Source organism: Myotis nattereri, assembly GCF_964212035.1.
Source record: "Myotis nattereri genome assembly, chromosome: 10".
In the NCBI taxonomy this organism is placed as follows: domain Eukaryota; kingdom Metazoa; phylum Chordata; class Mammalia; order Chiroptera; family Vespertilionidae; genus Myotis; species Myotis nattereri.
The window spans coordinates 27,368,899-27,387,914 of NC_138085.1; the positions used below are offsets into that span (position 1 = coordinate 27,368,899).

At 36.6% G+C, this 19,016-nt stretch overlaps 1 protein-coding gene across 2 annotated transcripts in view; it reads left to right on the forward strand.

Annotated features, from left to right (window-relative positions):
• ZC3H6 (zinc finger CCCH-type containing 6) overlaps positions 1–19,016 on the forward strand; it is a gene marked incomplete at its 5' end in the record, with an annotated part of 51,724 nt that overhangs the window by 14,707 nt on the left and 18,001 nt on the right. For both annotated transcript variants that reach the window (XM_081101131.1, XM_081101130.1), the window contains 4 exons: positions 5,973–6,147; positions 8,690–8,812; positions 13,028–13,304; positions 16,832–16,965. In XM_081101131.1, the coding sequence (XP_080957257.1) occupies positions 5,973–6,147; positions 8,690–8,812; positions 13,028–13,304; positions 16,832–16,965 (709 nt within the window). The remainder of the gene's footprint in view (positions 1–5,972; positions 6,148–8,689; positions 8,813–13,027; positions 13,305–16,831; positions 16,966–19,016) is intronic.

The following is a 19,016-nucleotide window of genomic DNA, read 5'->3' on the forward strand; positions in this document are numbered from 1 at the left end:
GATAAAGGCAAAAATGCTTTGGAGGCTGTAGATATCCAGATTTTACCACTGGTGGTTTGTAAAGGGAAACGTTTTCTGAAACAAATACAATAAGCCATCTAGGACATAAATGTTCAAGGGCCAGTTGAGGATAAACATAAAATCACAAAGACATATGAGCTCTTTCATGGCCCCGGTATGACCAGCCATTACTTGCCTTAAAGGGAAGTACCTAGTTTGGTAGAAAGTTGGGTCAGTGCTTAATCAAGAGGGTCCCATGTAAGCTATACAGGTTGAGGGAGAAGATTGGGGAAGGTGCAGGCAAAGCCTAGGAAACTCAAGCGAGTTTTCTGTGAAGACTGCTGACAGGTTCAGCCAGTTCATTACTTACATAGGCATTCTCAATCAGCATTTTTAGCTCCGCATGTCCCTCAACTAGCAGGAGAACACTGACCCCTAAGAGGCCAGATGGTCATAGGTAATACAAGGAACAGTTTCCATACTGTAGCTCAGCAGTTTTTTAGCCTGAGGGGTGGCGTAAGGAGCTGGCAAGGTGGGTGAGAACCTGCCTCACAGCAGCCTCCATGAAGCAGGGAGGAGGATACGAGTCTTGTAGAGGCACCTCCAGGACCTCCTACCTTCCATACCTGGAAGATCACAGGTGCTCCGCCAAGGCTCAGGTCACCTGTGGTTGGGCCTGCCTGTATAGCAATGTGGAGGCATGAAGATTGCGGGGTGCCGGTCAAGAGCAGTTCACCTACCTATCATATGTGGGAAGGGAGAGAGGACGTTGGATCAGGGCATAGTTTCAAGCACTTAGGAAATTTGTGTTCTATTGGTCTTAGGATAAGCAGTCTATTCTAATGTCTGCTCCCGGACTGTGAAGAAGTCCTGGATATCCTCTCACAGTCGCTCGGGACATTCTGGAAGATGTCCTTCTTAGGATCATACAGCTTATCCCAAGAAGCTCATATTCATGAGTAGTGTCTGTGTAGTATCATCTGTCAGGAGTACTAGTATCGCCTTTCAGTGAGAATTTTGTATTTCTTCCAAATACACAGCTTCTGACCGGTAGTTTGTAACAGGAGCCTTTAGGCAACATGAAGAAGCAGAAACTGCCTGTGGAGGTAACACCGAATGGTTCTAGTTCATTTATTTTACAAGCCAACAAAACCAGAATGGAAAAAGGTAGATTCCTCTATTGAGGCAACATCGGTTTATGAGGACTTAGTGAATAATGACCTCAAAATAGGAACATATCAGGGGCAGTAAGGACATTGACTAATTCCAGTCTTTAATTTACTAGTATACCACAGTGTGTTATGATTTTTTCCAGTTGTCTCCAATCTACATATTTAAATCAAGAGATAAAACCTTTTTTAATTTATTACAATTTTTTTAAATGACAGCTTTATTGAGACAAAATTCACCCATTTAAAGTATGCAGTTCACTGGTTTTTAGGATATTCACAGAGTTGTATAACCATTACCACTGTCTTAAATTTAGAACATTTTTATCACTCAAAAAACGAACGCAATCACTCTGAATTCTTCCCTCTAATCTACCTGGCAGCCCCTAATCTACTTTCTGTCTATGGATTTGTCTAAAAGATAAATTCTTTTAAAAATAGTTTTGTGCCCAGCTGGCGTGACTCAGTGGTTGAGCACCGACCTATGAGCCAGGAGATCATGGTTCGATTCTTGGTCAGGACACATGCCCAGTTGTGGGCTCGATCCCCAGAGGGGAGTGTACAGAGGCAGCTGATGGATGATGTTTCTCATGATGTTTCTATCTCTCTATCCCTCTCCCTCTCTCTCTCTAAAAAACCAATAAAAACGTTTTTTTATATTTTTATTGATTTCAGAGAGGAAGGGGGAGAGAGAAAGAGAGAGAGAGAAACATGAATGATTAAAGAGAATCATTGATCAGCTGCCTCTTTCATGCCCCCCACTGGGGATCGAGCCTGCACCCAGGCATGTGTCCTGACTGAATTTAACTGTGACCTCCTGGTTCATAGGTCGATGCTCAACCACTGAGTTATGCTAGCCAGACTAAAAACATTTTTTAAAAAAAGTAATTTTGTTTAATAACTGGACAGTTATTTGCATGTCTGTAAATGGAATATGACTATTAAAAGGACATAATCACTATTTTACATTCATAAAAGTCATCCATATGTAATTGACCTAGGAACTCCTCTTTCTGATTTATTAAAGTTTAAAAATTATCTTGGGTTTAGTAAACAAAACAGCTTTCGTGATAGTGTTGAGATAAATCAAACTTTAGAGAATGCTAGCACCCTTGGTTATTTTGTTATGTCTTCTATTAATTTTTTGCAGAGCTGGATTAATGTCTGGTACATCAGTAGGTGCCAATTAAGGAAGCTTTATTTTACTCTGGTGACAGAGCTAGAATTAGAATTCAGCTTCCCTCCCATTAAGTCTCGCCACACATGTTTTCCAGATGTGCCCAAAGCTGTTGTTTTTTTTTAAAAAAACAACAAAAACATTTGGAAGCATTCCATAGAAGTGTGGATCATTGTTCTTTATTTCCGTGTTCTATCCTATTTTTTGTTACTAAGCATAAAATCACAAGTTTAAACTTGTTATTGTTTGAATGCTGAAATGACAAATAGGCTAAGGGAGAAGTAAGAAAAAAAATTTCCATGTTTTGCCCTGGCAGATTGTTCAGTGGTTAGAGCAGGGGTGGGCAAACTTTTTGACTTGAGGGCCACAATGGGTTCTTAAACTGGACCGGAGGGCCGGAACAAAAGCATGGATGGAGTGTTTGTGTGAACTAATATAAATTAAAGCAAACATCATTACATAAAAGGGTACGGTCTTTTTTTTCTTTTAGTTTTATTCATTTCAAACGGGCCGGATCCGGCCCGCGGGCCGTAGTTTGCCCACGGCTGGGTTAGAGTGTTGGCCCACTGACTTAAGGGGCATGGGTTTGATTCTGGTCAAGAGCACATACCTCAGTTACAGGCTCAATCCGAGGCGTCAGTTGGGGTGGGTGTGGGAGGCAACCAATTGACATTTCTCTCTGTATGTCTCTCCCCCTCCCTTCCACTGTCTCTAAAAATCAATAGAAAAAAATATCCTCAGATGAGAATTAACAACAATGAAAATTTCGGTGTTTTATGTCTAATAAGTATGCATGTCCCATATTTCACAGTAAAAGAATTTATGTAAAGCAGGAGGACTTACTAGTAAATTCTGTGCAGCATTTTCAGCTTGAATACTTTATGTATTTAAATAGCTCTAGTCAAAATGCTGAATATGAATCAATGGTTTTATGAATATGAATCAAGTAGGAGGAGACAATGACCACCTATAAGACTTTTTGTTGTTTGTATTTTAAATGTTATGGTGTAAATACAGACAGCAAAGCTCAGGATTCTTTTAATTTTTATTTATTGATTTGAGAGAAAGGGGGAGAGAGAGAAACATGGGTTTGTTGTTCCACCCATCTGTGCATCCATTGGTTGCTTCTTATATGTGCTCTGACTGGGGATCAAACCCACAACTTTGGCATATCATTACACTGCTCCAACCAACTGAACTTCCTAGGATAAGCACACGGTTCTTAAATGTACAACTTGAAGTTTTACACATGTATATGTGTATATAATATCATCACACAGATAGTATAAATAATATCTCAACACCCAGAAGGCTCCTTAGTACCTGGTATTTGTCAGTTACAACCTTCCTCGAGGTTATCACTATTCTGACCTATAAGCATGGATTCATGATGCATGTTAATAGCATCAAATGAGTCTCTTGTGTCTGGCTTCTCATAATTACAAGATTCATTCATATTGTGTATAGACATAGTTAATTTTTTTCTTAATAGTATCATACAAGTATGGCACAATTTATGTATGTATTCACATGTTCATGGATATTTAGGATGTTTATAATTTTTTTTCATTATTATGCCTGAAGCTGCTAAGAACATCCTAATACTTGTCTTTTTGTGAATATATGCACTCATTTTTCTGGGGCCATATGGTTTTAGTGTATTATAAACATTCCAAATTTTTAAATTAAAACAGCCAAAATGTCAGGTCTTCTTCACAAGAAATTTTGAAGTTCACCTGATTGGATATATACCTCTTTGCTTCTATAATAGAAACTGGGGGCTAATAACATTGATTTCACAGTCATTTTGGGGTAATATCATGGGCCTATTCTACAATGGCAAGGGTTAGGAATGTTATATATTTGGTTATTCTGTAAATAGCATGCACTATGCTAGAAATTAGAGCTACAGCTTTGGAAGACATATACCCTGCTTCTACCAACCAGTGAACAACTCATTCAAACATAATGTGTAGAGTGCAGTGATTCAGAAATGAGAGTTATTGGGGGAATACTTAGGATGGAGCATCTCACTTAAACCTGTGTAGTCAGTGGAGACATCTTGGAGGAAGTGATATCTAAACTGGGTCCTAAAGATTGAATTGGAATTGGCCAGGTGGAGGAGTGAGGGGGTGGATGTTGAGAGGAGCAGGGCAATGGGAGTCTCTAAAGCAGTGGTTCCCAACCTTCCTAATGCCGCGACCCTTTAATACAGTTCCTCATGTTGTGGTGATCCCCAATTTCATTGTTACAAATGGAACATAATTAAAGCATAGTGATTAATCACAAAAACACTATGTAAATATATATGTGTTTCCCGGTGGTCTTAGGTGACCCCTGTGAAAGGGTCATTCGACCCCCAAAGGGGTCGCGACCCACAGGTTGAGAACCGCTGCTCTAAAGCAATGTTTCAGGCTTGGAAGAAATTGAAAGTAGCCAAGTAAGCAGAGACTCAGTGATAAAGAGCCTTTGGGCAATATCGAGTTTTGACATCCTCAGATCATTGATAACACTTTTTTTTTTATCATGGAAGACGTCAATCCTAACATGATAATAGTAGAATGAACCCTCATATACAAATACCACTGTCCAGCAACTCCAGCTAATGGCCAGTCTTGTTGAGAATACCTTTTCTATCCCCAGTGGATTGTTTTGAAGCATCATGAGCCATCATGTCATCACTGAGGATTTTTAGCAATACTGTGACATGATCATTTTGTATTTTAGAAATCACACATTTCTAGGAATTTCAAAGTATCTTTTAAATGCATACGCCATGGTTTGGGTGCTTCTCATGTGCTTTCAGTAACACAAAGACATCCGTCTCTATGCACTAGCATCTACTATTGGTAGTAGTTCGCATTTTTTTTCAAACTATGGAAGCAGGATTAAATGTTAAAATGATGTATTTATCTTCCCATGTCGGTTAATTTGCACTTAAAATACTATTAATGAACATTTTGGCTTCTATAACTAGGAGAATGTCATAATCGATATAAAAGTTTGTTTCTAGGATTCAGCCTCCATAATAGCAAAGATAACTAGTATTTGGAAAGTAGAATTAGATTTATAGTATTACTCTGAATATTTTCTATAAATTCAAGTTGAGGAATTTACTATTCTTCTTTTATGGCAAAGGTTTTGTTACTTATCTACCTGTTGCAATTTGCTTGTTGATTCTGATGGCAAGAATTAATATAGATTAATTCTCACTTTTATTTTAAAACTATTTTTAGCTGTCTAAGGTCCCTAAGTTAAAAACCCCTTCCTGGAGTTATTTTAGGTATTTTTGTGGATTTGGTAACTATTGTAATACTTTGGGATGGTACTGCATTTATTTTGTGAGAATAATCTTAATCTAAATCAGAGGTTGGCAAACTGGCTGCTGAGACTGGTTCTTACATTTTTGAAGAGTTATTAAAATACCAGGAAAACTTTGCAACAGAAACCATATGTTGCCTGCAATTTTAAAATATTTACTATCTGGTCCTTTACAGAAAAAGTTTGCCAACCCTGATCTAACTTAATATAACTTAAATTCTGTTCACCTGCTTGTTTTCTTTGGGAAATGTTCCTGTAAGATTTGTTTAGAATGGACATTTGAAAATTTTCATTGTCTTCTACAGAGAAGATGGTGAATTAGAAGACGGTGAAATTGATGATGCAGGATTTGAAGAAACACAAGAACAGGAAGAGGATGAGAAGCAGAAAAATGAGAAAGCCTACAGAAAATCAAGAAAAAAACACAAGAAAGAAAGAGAAAAGAAAAAATCCAAAAGGAGAAAACGTGAGAAACATAAGGTCAGTTAGGATCTACTTTTTATTTTCAGTAAATTTTTATGAAATATAAAATACTGAAAATTAGAAAGTATAAATCATTGCTTATTTTCTTATAAAACATGGATTATATCTTTTATGTGATTAATATATTTTTAACATGAATATTATATGAATTAAAGATTTAAAAAATAAGGTAGCTTTTAATGCAAATTAAAATAAATCTTTTTAGTTGATGGAAGTTTGTAGAATGCTGAAGCTTAGGGAATGAAAGTTTCATTCTCTGCAGATACAGATTAGCAGCATTGGCATTGTCCATCCATTTATTGATTTTTTTACAGGCATCACGTGCTTGCTGTGGAAGTCTCCGTGTTGTGTGCTGGGGGTTATGGTAACAAGTGAAGAGGCCTATGTTCTTATAGAGATTACCTTGAAAAGGGAACGAGAGGCAGTAAACCCATGATAAACAGATGCTATCAAGAAAACAGTAGAGCGCTGAATAGATAATGTGAGTTGGGGTGGAGTAGAAAGGAAAACTATGCTGACAGAGAACCCAGGTAGTTTTTGAAACTCTGAATTTTCCCCATAAAAACAAAGCAATTAGGATATTGTCAAAACCAAAAAGTTACAATATCTACAAAAAATGAAGTAACAAGCTATCCCCACAAATGTCAAAAATACAAATGGATAAGACTAAACCACAAATAGCAACTGTATAATGAAGCAGAGGGAAGGTAAAAGGAACTTCCAGAAAACAGACTGGCAACAGGTGTTTTTCTCAAATGGCAGAGTCCCGAGTGAAGCTGGTTGAGGGCATCAGTTCTATTCCAGCTATTTTAATGTAGCATTTTAAATAGCATTTCCAGCTATTTTAATGTAGACCAATTGCTAATTCCAGGTTAATGATTACTTCTTAGTATATATGTGAGCCCATAAGGTTCTCCCTTAAGCAGAACTTCTATTCTCTGATAGTTCTTCCTGAAGCAGTCTTCATTTAAGCTATTACTTTCTTAAGTTATCTTCTTTAAGTGAAAAGTTTTCCTTTGAGCTGGAGCTGACTTCTGTTAGCGACTGAACAAATTTGGCTTTTAAATGGACAATATTTATTTCAAACCCTTACCAACAAAGATTAGGTAGTTAAGCATGAAACATTTCATAGCATAATTGTAAAAAGGTTTCTTCATATCACTTATTGAGTCAATAAAAACAGAACTAACAGCACCATAAAACTAAACCCCAGAACATTTGGAGAACAAAGTAGAGGAAAACAGATTGTGTTCCTTAAAAAGCATTTAAGAATGTAGTAGAGGAGCCCGGCCAGTATGGTTCAGTGATTGAGCATCGACCAATGAACCAGGAGGTCACGGTTCATTCCCAGTCAGGGCACATGCCCAGGTTGCTGACTTGACTCCCAGAAGGGGGCATGCAGGAGGCAGCTGATCCATGATTCTCTCTCATCATTGATGTTTCTCTCTCTCCCATTCCCTTCCTCTCTCTGAAATCAATAAAAACATTTTTTTTAAAAAAAGAATGTAGTAGAGGAAAACAGATCTACTCTAAAAGCATCGGAGTTTAATTAACTCAGCCAAATTTTAACTGAGTTTGCTCTAGGTCTAGATACTGGGAATGCAATAAGGATAAAATACAGAGGCAGTTCTTCACTGATAAGACCTTTAGGAATTCTTTAAAGAATGCTCAACCTGGGAACATAATTATTTTGACTAGATGGAGGAGATTTGGTGACTTCTTTTTTTTTTTTTAGAACTTGTACTTATACTTGAAGAATGATATTTGTCACTTTATCAATTACTGGTGGTTTCTGTTTTACTTTTGTTCAGTTTTATGGGTTGGATTTATTTTATAATTTAGAATGTTTTAATATCTTTTAGCTTTAGGGAACTTATATAATAGAATAAGAACTCTAAAGCCATTTTAGGTAAAAGTAAATTAATTCATACTCTACGCATGTTCTAGAATCATTTTTGGTGACGAGGAACCAACTTTATTTCCTTTAAAATTAACTTATATCTAAGGTTTCTTTAGAGCATAGAGATTTAGTATTTCCTGTTTGAAGTCCTTGAGCCAAAAGTATGATGAGGAAAATGCTGTCATGAAACCCTGAGATGAGGGGAAGATATGCTTTCCCTCAGAAAATTTTAGAGAATTTTTTTGGGGTGTGGCCTTTGGAGCAAGAAATTTTTTTTTAATATATTTTATTGATTTTTTACAGAGCAGAAGGGAGAGGGACAGAGAGTTAGAAACATCCATGAGAGAAAAACATTGATCAGCTGCCTCCTGCACACCCCCCACTAGGGATGTGCCCGCAACCAAGGTACATGCCCTTGACCGGAATCGAACCCGGGACCCTTCAGTCCGCAGGCCAATGCTCTATCCACTGAGCCAAACCAGTCAGGGTTGGAACAAGAAATTTTTAATAAACACTTTAGAACCTACTAGGCTAATGTAATCTATTGATTAGCCCCTCTGGCTGAAATAAGCTTATCTAGTTACTAGTTAAATATTCTTTTCTTTGCAAAGTAACATATTTGTTTTTTCCTTCTTTTAGCATAATTCTCCATCTAGTGATGACAGTTCAGACTACAGCCTTGATTCAGATGTCGGACATACAGAAAGTTCCCACAAAAAAAGAACTGGTTTCTACAGGGATTATGACATTCCATTTCCTCAGGTATTGTCTTTTTTTTTTATTGTAATAAAATACACATAACATAAAATTTACAGTTTTAACCATGTAAACATGTACAGTTCAGTAGTGTTAAGCATATTCACAATAATCCATTTTGAGAACTTTTTCATCATCCCAAACAGAAACTGTGTTTCTATCTACATATGTATAAAAGCCTAAGCGACCATTGCACTGTTTGACCATTCAACTGGTAGCTGTGACGCACACTGACCACCGGGGGCAGATGCTCTGACCAATAGGTTGCTGCTGGGGTCCAGCCAATGGGGAATGGGTGAGGCGGACCAGACATGCCCTGGAGCCCTTCTGTGGTCTCTCCCCAGCCCTGATCGTGCACGGGTAGGGTCCCTCAACCTGGCCTGCACCCTCTCGCAATCCGAAACCCCTTGGGGCATGTCAGAGAGCTCCAGGCCAGGCCGAGGGACCCCACCCGTGCACAAGTCTGTGCACTGGGCCTCTAATTAAGCAATAAAACCTCATTAGTTCCCCCCCTAGCTCCTGGTAACCACTGTTCTGTCTCTATGAATTTGCCCACTCTAGGTACCCTATATAGGTGGACTCATACAATATTTGTTTTTTTGTTATTAACTTACAAATTTTTCATGGTTCATCCATGATGCAAACACATGTGTCAGAATTTCATTCCTTTCTAAGGCTGAATAATATTCCATTACATGCATATACCACACTTTGTGTATTAATTCCTCTGTTGATGGCCGCTTGGATTGTTTCGACTTTTTGTTGTAAATAATACTGCTACGAACATAGGTGCTACTCATAGGAATGGAGTTTCTGATCGTATGCTAATTCTGTGTTTAATTTTCTGAGGAACCACCATCCTGTCTCCCACAAAGGCTGCATCGTGTTACATTCCCACCAACAATACATGAGGTTTTCTGATTTCTGCACATCCTTGTCAAACTTGTTATTTTCTGTGGGGTTTTTTTTTTTAATAATAGCCTTCCTAATGGGTACGAAATGGTATTCATTGTGGTTTTGAGGTATTGCTTCTTAAAAAAGGAAAAATTAACCTTCAATTTTATTCTTTGCTTTCTGATCTTTTGCAAAGATATTTTACAAGATATATGCTTTAAAATACACCATGAATTGCTGTGCTTAGGCTGCCGTAAGAAAATACTACAGACCAGGCAGATTAAACAACAGAAGTTTATTTTCTCTCAGACTGGGGGCTGGAAGTCTAAGATCCAGGTGCTGGCAGGGTGGTTCCCTCTGAGGAAGAGGGAAGGATTTGTTTAGGCCTTTCTCCTTGGCTTGTCAGTGGCCACCTTCTTGCTACTGTGTCCTCACATGGTCATCCCTCTGTGCATCACTCAACCCTGGTGTCTCTCTGTGTCTCTAAATTTCTTCTCATAAGGGCACCAGTCATAGTGGATCAGGGCCCATCCTAACAGCCTTATCACCACTTCAAAGGCCTGATCTCCAAATACAGTCACATTGTGAGGTACTGGGGTTAGAACTTCAACATACAAATTTTGTGACATCTACCTCTTTAAATGGAAAAATTATTTGAAGTGTTTTAAACAAATATTTTAAGACATCATAATAAACTTTATATATATATATATAAATATATATATATAATATATATATATCTTAAATATGTTGCACTGTCTCAACAAAGTCTTCAGTATAAAAACTATTTTGTGCTAGAAAGATCAGGGCTCTCAGGAGCATTGGAGAGTGTTCACATCAGTGTGCTCCTATCTGAAAAGCCCCAGACTTTCTGAGGCCCAGTTTCTGCCAGTCTGGCTTGTCTGCAAGTGCTATATTCTTTCACCTAATTTGGTTTTTCTCAGAGCATTTGAACAACTAACTATTCATTAGAATTATTTTTACTACTAATAACAGAATTTCTAAATTAGTTCTATTTTAGCAAACATTGATGTGGTACCTAAATTTCACCACTTGCAGTTAGATTTATTTTTTAGAAATAGTCAAAAGTCATTTGGATACTCTTCCAATGAATGAAGAAATGCTCAAGATGGGCATTGCTATTTCAGAAAATATCGGATTGAGATTTATAAACTGTTGATTCATAGGCTGTCACTAAAAGTAATTCCAAAAGAAGAGATGCAGAATATTTTAAATAGTGGCAGAAGTACTATAATAAGTTTATACATATCTTAAATATATATAAACTTATTTGGGGGCCACTGTGAAGGACAGGATCAGTTTATATGTACAAACAATAGCACATTTGTTTTAAACGACTAATTTTCTTAAACAATATAGTTATTGTCATTATATCAACTATTGTATATCCCTAGAGATGCAAGAATTTTTGTTTCAAGAACTCAAAGAAATTAAGTAAAACGATATAACATCTACAAAATTACAGGCCAAAAGTAGAATATATATGAACACCAGAGGACTTAATATACCTTCCCTTTTCCTCACCTTTGTCCAGGGCCTTCTGGTCCCTTATTTTCATGTTGACAGAGATTGCCGAGGGGCCAGCTCCCGTTTGGCAGAAACAAGACATTCTAGCAGTGTAGATGGCCTACTAACCAGCCAGCACAGTGGTCAGAGAAACTGTATCCTGTGATAGAATTGATAGTTTTTCTCATTTCTTTTATTTTTTTTCAGTTGGGCTTTGAAAAACACTTGCTAGATCCTTGCTGGTGTGTTTTGTTCATTCAGACGATGAACATGTGCAGCCTAAGGAGACGTTTTCCTAGAGCATGAAAGGGGCTGCTTGTGGCCAGCCTGGCCCTGACCCTCAGGGAGCCAGAGACTTCCACTGGGAAAGGAGCCCTGAGACAGGATGTTTGCCATTGTGAAAACTAGGGAGAAGATAAAGTGAAAGCTAGGGATAATTCTTTTAAAAACTAGGAGTATGAAGATTATTTTTGTGAAGGCCATGACAAATCAGAGAATTGAATTAAATTAAGACTTAAAAGCTTTTATGATAAACATTTAATCTCTAGAGAAAAATTCCTACTCACCTATTAAGAGTAGTTTTTAGTCATAAAGCATTGGATATATTATTGAGGCAGTGTTACTATATTTTTATTTTAAAAAGTAGATACCATTCAACTAATTAACTTAATTTAAACAATTATTTTCTGTTTTGTTTCATTGGCTTAAAAAAAATCAGAAACTATGCCTTTTGACTACCATTTTGATTTCTTTTCTGAATTTCTGAAGTGCTAGACTTGAGAATAGTTTATAAATTTTAAAAATACTGCTTAAAACAAATGAAAAATCTAATACAATGTCTTCAGTATTTGAAATTTATGAGCTAATTGATTTTATTGATTGTGTTAATTACATATTTTCTCTAATTTCTAATTACTGAAAAGAACTTAATATTTCGCTGCATTTTATTAAAAACTCATAGTCGCATGTTGGTATTCTGACAGGGGCAGTATTTTTATATCACAGTTAAAATGTATAAACTGGGTTTGTCTGGATTCTCAAGTTGTAATTACAATCTTTTTTGCTTTCTTATAATAAAAAAATTGACAGAAGATATGATAGACCTAATAAAGTGAATAGAGATAGGCCTGAATACTGTCATTAAATAAATTTCTAGGACTAAAAAGTGTGTTGTTTTCACATGCTTTAGTAAAGAAGCAGTAAAGTTAATAAAGTATATTGTCATAAATAATTCTTAATGAATAGTTTATTAGATATCTTTTATTTCTAGGGAAATTATCTATTTTTCAATATTAGACCTCAGATACAAATATTTTCTTAGAAAAATGTCTAAACATATCATTTTTTATTAAATATAATATGCTTAAACATGTAATTTTGGAACTTTTCAACGTTAGAACAATATATATGTTTTTCTACCCCTCCCCCAAGCTATTTTACTATCCTTTCCTTATTTTCAAAAAGACTTTTTCTGTTTTTTGGAGAAGGAATTCATGTTGACAGGAATTCACATAAGTATCCTGTATGTACAAATGTTGAGACATGGGACATGGAAAGCAAAAAGTGAATAAAACATCCCAGCAAGGATCTTTGAACATTATGAAATTTAATGATATCAGAGTAGCATTTACTTTTTAACTTATTTTCAAATGGTGTCCTAGATCAGTACTAATCAAAGGGCAGAACTAATAACTATCTCCTTTCTTCCAACTTTCGGGGGGAGAAAAGAGGCCTTATGGTACTCTCAATTCCTGTATGTAACTGAAAAATCCTAACAGTGGGTTGTCCGTTTCCACTTAGCATGGGCACATATCAGGAAGCTACGTGACATCAAGGAGGAGTCAATATAACAAAAAATTTAAAAGTAAAGAATATGGTGAGTACAGTACCTACAGTGATGACAACCTCGGTAACTACAGTGATGACAACTTCGGTAACTACAGTCAGGAAACAGAAGAAGATTTTGACAGTCAGCTCAAACATTACAGACAAGCTAAAGAACCCTCCAGTATTGCTTTAGGATCATCATTTTTTAAAGAACCAGGGAAAAAACAAAGAATGAAAGGAATTCAGCAAGGTAAGTTTTAAATTGTCAATCTGTTTTTGAATATAAGAACCTTATTAAAATGGGTAGTGATGGAGTAAAATCTTACAGTTCTTAGCCCCTTTTCAAGATCAGTTTATTCATTTTTGTTTATTTTGTAGTCCTTGAGGACAAAAATCTATAAATATTTCAATCTGTATGAAATCTTAATATTTGAATTATAAAGATACCCTAATATTTTAAAAGTATGTAAAAGTATAAAACAATTTTCCTCTTATATTTTTCCCTGAAATATACTACTAATAAAAAATAACCTACCTTTTTCCATTCTCTCTGATGCTCTAAGTACATATATACTTTAGACCAGTAAAGACAGAGTTCTGGGAAGCTATTCTTTCTTTGTTTATCCTCACCTGAGAATATTTTTTCCATTGATTTTTTTAGAGAAGAGTGTAAGGGAGTGGAGGGGGAGAGAGAGAAACATCAATGTGAGAGAGACACATCGATTGCTTGCCTCCCGAGTGCGCCCCAACCAGGCCAGGAATTGAACCTGCAAATGAGGTATGTGCCCTTGACTGGAATTGAACCCACGATCCTACGCTTAACCACAGAGCCAAACTGGCTAGGGCTGGGAAGCTATTCTTTTGTTAGGCTTTAAAATGTGGTTACCTTTACTATGCGTGTGTACTTAGGACTATGGACATATATCAAGATTGGAAATAACCTAATCTAAAGAAATTTCTACAGTCATCACCTATTCATCTGCTATATTGAGACACATGGTCCCTGGGAAGGTCAGGGCAAGTTACCATAGAAAGACATGGTGGGCCCCATAAAGGTCGAAGCAAGCTTAAGAAATGTTCAGTCAATGTGCTCGACTCAAGAAAACTGGAGCAAGATGAGGCTGAGGTTAAACAGTGGGCACCCAAACTCTGTGAATCTATCCTTTAATTGTTGTTGAGAAAAGCAGTTAGTGACAAGTAAATTTGGTTATTTCAATGGCTTTTTTTATTTCTTAGCAAAATTTAATTGAAAAATATGAAACTAGGCTTTGCTGAACTAAGGAAAAGAAATTTGACTATGCATCTGCTACTGTAATTATAGTCCAACAGTGGTGTGGAGATAACTCCACATGGGAATACCCGAATGTGGAGGCCTCTTCATCCCTTCCCGCTGAGGTTTTCCATCAGGCGCTTTCTGTTTGTGCTGTTAATGAACTGAGTGATACATTTATTTTTGACATTTGTTTTCTCCTGGATTATGGAAGGAATATATGGCCAAATGCAGAAAACTTTTCCTATATGTAGACAAGATAATCCAGCAAAGATCAAAGATAAAATAATTTTAATCCCTACTTCCAGAGATAATTACTTGAACATTTTTGGTTTACTATCCATTCTTTTAGAATTTTTCTGACAATTATTTTTAACAAAAACTATTTATACTGTGGTAATTTATTCCCCACCCCCCCTTAACTTCTAATGTTATAAGTAGCTTTAAATGCCTGCATTCTAGTAAAAGTAAATATACCATAATTTGTCTAACAAATTGTTATGTTTGTTTGATGTAATTGTTTTAGATTTAAGTTGCACCCAGTTTTTTAAAATTCTGTGATTAATCTTGCATATTTATACATATATCAGAAAACACCTTGGCAAACGTATTTCTTAGGATAAATTCTGAAATGTAGAATTGAGTCAAAAGACATAGCCACACATTTGAAGATTTTTGATTCATATAGCAAGGTGATATCCAAAAAAGTGATGTGCCTGTTTAAAAAAGTGATGATCCCTGCTAGTGTGTGAAATGCCAAACTCTCCAAGTCCCTACACACAGTATTCTTTGAGGTGAAAATTGGTATGTTATTTTAATTTTAATTTCTTTTAATGAGATAAAACTTTTTATTCGCATATTTACTGGCTATTTTGTAGGTTTAAGGTCATTAGAAAATGTATTAGTTCAATATGACTTTGGTAAAATAAGAAATCATTTTGTATTTTAACTTCCTACCCTAATAAATACTTTCGTTATTTGGCTATCTTTTTAGATGCTTTTAAATAGCAAGTTTTTCAAAAGTAAAAGACAAGTCGCCCAGCTGGCGTGGCTCAGTGGTTGAGTGTCAACCTATGAACCAGGAGGTCACAATTCGAATCCAGGTCAGGGCATATGCCCAGGTTGTGGGCTCAATCCCTAGTGTGGGGTGTGTAGGAGGTCATCGCTCAGTGATTCTCTCTCATCATTGATGTTTCTATCTCTCTCTCCCTCTCCCTTCCTCTCTGAAATCAATAAAAAAAATATATTTTTTTAAAAAGTAAAAGACAGATATACGTTTTACTTGGAAATATATGTGCTATGTACTCAAAATTATCAAAAGAAACTCAATTCACTATAAATTAACCACTAATACCTACAGTGTCTTCCATAGAGATGAATATAATATTTAATTCTCTGAAAAACTGAAAGCCTTGTTAATTGCTTTTTCTAAAGAAAATTGAAAAGAATGAAGCTGGATTTGTCTTCTCCATCCATGTACATCCTTGTTCCTTGTCTTCCTTAATGTTGTTAACATCCCTTAAGAAACAAAAGAGCCCTGGCATGGTGGTTGAGTTTGTTGGAGCATCATCCTGTATAAAAAAAGGTTGGGGTTCAATCCCATACAGGTCAGGGCCTGTATGGGAGGCAACTGACCAATGTTTCTCACATCGAAGTTTCTCTCTCTTCCTTTCTCTGTCTAAAAAATCAATGAAAACATATTCTTGGGTGAGGATTAAAAACCAAAATAAAAGTATAGGAAGCAATGCCCAGAAAGTTTTAACATGTAAAGATTGAAATAATTTTTTTCATTGAATTTAGAGGAGAAAGATGCACTGTACATTATAGACTGTTAAAAAATAAGGTGTTGCCCTGGCCGGTAAGTTTAGTGGTTAGAGCAGGCGTGGGCAAACTACGGCCCGCGGGCCGGATCCGGCCCGTTTGAAATGAATAAAACTATTCAAAAAAAAAAGACCGTACCCTTTTATGTAATGATGTTTACTTTGAATTTATATTAGTTCACACAAACACTCCATCCATGCTTTTGTTCCGGCCCTCCGGTCCAGTTTAAGAACCCATTGTGGCCCTCGAGTCAAAAAAGTTTGCCCACCCCTGGGTTAGAGCATCAGCCACACACTGAAGGGTCTTGGGTTTGATTCCTGGTCAAGGGCAGGTATCTGGGTTGCAGGTTCGATCCCGTGCCCTGACCAGGGTACGTGCTGGAGGCAACCAAGGGATGTGTCTCTTTCACGTCAGTTGCTATCTCTCTCTCCCTCTCTCTCTCTCTCCCTCTCTCTCTCTCTCCCTCTCCCTCTCCCTCTCCCTCTCTCCCTCTCCCACCTTCCCTCCCTCCCTCCCTCCCTCCTTTCTTCCTTTCCTACCACTCTCTCTAAAAGCACTGGAAAAAAAATATCCTCAGGTGAGGATTAACCAAAAACAAACAAACAAACAGCTGTTTCCAATAAACTAATATATTGACAGGTGTACTGTTTTTCTATAGTATTTGAAGTACATTTTAACTTTTTTAGGTACTGAACAGAGGCTTAAAAGTTTTAATGTTGGTCGTGGACGAGGTTTGCTGAAGAAAATCAAACGCAAAGACCGTGGGGGAAGAGTCAGTAAAGGGCCCAGTATGTTTTCAGGAATGGATGACTTTCAAGAGGTACTGAGTTTATACATAATGAGGAGATTAGCTTCTCCATCATTTAACCTATTTGGCTACAAATAAAGCATTCGATTTTAATGCTACTTTTCTAGTAAAATGAATCGTTCTTAGTTCAGATCAAATTAATATAAATAAATTCCAAAAAGTAATTGTTTATTAGTCATGATTATAATATAGAGATGCAAATTTAGGTGACTTTGAAATAATACTGATATGTTTGAAAGCAGTTCAAAATAACAGTGGTATATTGGAAAGCAAAAACATGTTCTGTTAGTTCTCTGTTGGGCTTTTCTTTCCTAGGAGTTGTCTTTGCCAGATGCAGATGGCAATAAAATGGTAATAGCTCAATATGTAGCAGGCCAAGAAGAGAGACAGTAGTAAATTAGCTAACTGAAGTTGAAAGCATTAAAAGAGAAGAAAAGGAAATATAAATGGTTGGAAAGATGAATTTATGAACTACCCATATGGTAGATAGCAAATAAATATATGTTAACTTGAACTCAGATGTGTACATTTCAACTGTGTAGCTTCTTTCTATAGTCTGTATTCTGCCCACAGATGCAGTGAGGTCTGACTGAATTCACAGATAAGGGTGGGTTATAAAGCTGCAACCTTAGTTGAGAGCAAGGGGATAGCAATCGATTGTAATTTAAAATGCTTGGTTTTCTGATCTCTGGGCTTAAAGATAATGGGTAAAGATTTCTTAATATGTACTCCTTAAGATACTACTTAGGGAAATGTTAGTAAGTGTGACCTAAAAAAGGAAGTTGAGGCCCAGATAAATTTGTGAAACTCTACACATACCACTCTTCCCTTAGGATTCTCAGTCATCATTGACATATTAAGGGCTCTGCGCAGATTAGGCACAAATAAGCCTGTTCATGTTCTGTGGAATAGTAATAACTTTGAACATTATAGACTGTTAAAAATCTTTTTGGGTGATTCTAACCTGCCTGTCCATCTTCTGTACCAGTTGACCTCCAGAATGTGCTGCACTCCCTAGACCAAATTAGTATGAATACTTTCTAAGTAAGCCTTCTTTTACATGCATTACCTACCCTATACCTGGGGGAAAATAGCTTCCAAGAAAGCATGGCTTCAAGCAAGTTTCTGCCTGTCTCTGTGAGCTTCAGTTTGCTAAAATGAGAATACATACAGTATTAAATTAACTGTAAGGGCCCCTTCAAGCTAACATTTTAGATGTTTACAGATCTGGCCTACAACTAAAAGATGCTTTGTCATGTAATAGAAAATCAGAATAAATTCTTTTTCAGTCATCAGATTTAGACACTTTTTTTATTTATCGAGATTAAAATATGTCATCGACTGTCCATTTATTGGTTGTCATGAGAGATTTCTTTTTGTGATCTTGGAAACAAGGGTGAGAGTGCTTATGTTCAGACCCATCCAGGGTTGGGTGGACATGCTGAGTGGCTGGCATAGATCCACTTCCATCCTAGTCTTTTGAGGAAGTATAAGAGCCCCAGAGGCCAGATAAGTTCGGGAATACCTGCACATCTACACTAATTTCTTGAAAACTCAAGGGTACAGAACAAGCAAACTTTTCCTGGATTTTAAAGACTTATTATTTATTCTGTTGGCCATAAAATTCTTTAAATAGTTTAGTCTTTATGGTAGCTATTAAATTTTCTATAAATATGTGTTCTTTTCCTGGTAGATCCTTCCATTTCCCCTTCCTCATATACTTTTAAAAATCTTTTATGCTTTTGTTTGTTGTACCAATATAATACATGCTTTAGAGTAAATTTAGAAGACCCAGTAGTGGGTTGGGTTTTCTTCTCTCCCTTCACCCTTCCCATCTCTCCCTCTTTCTTAAGTTTGTGTTTTCTTAAGAGATGTATGAGTTACTGCAGAGCTGCTACTGTGCCATGTGACTTTTGGTAAATCACTAACTTCTCTAATCTGCAGTTGTCATAATCTGTCCAGTGAGGGTGATAAACCGGTGACTTCTGCCGTCCTTTCAGCTTTTACTTAATAAGAGGACATTTGTGGTCCTTCTGTAGGATCAAACTTAAAAGATCAGATCT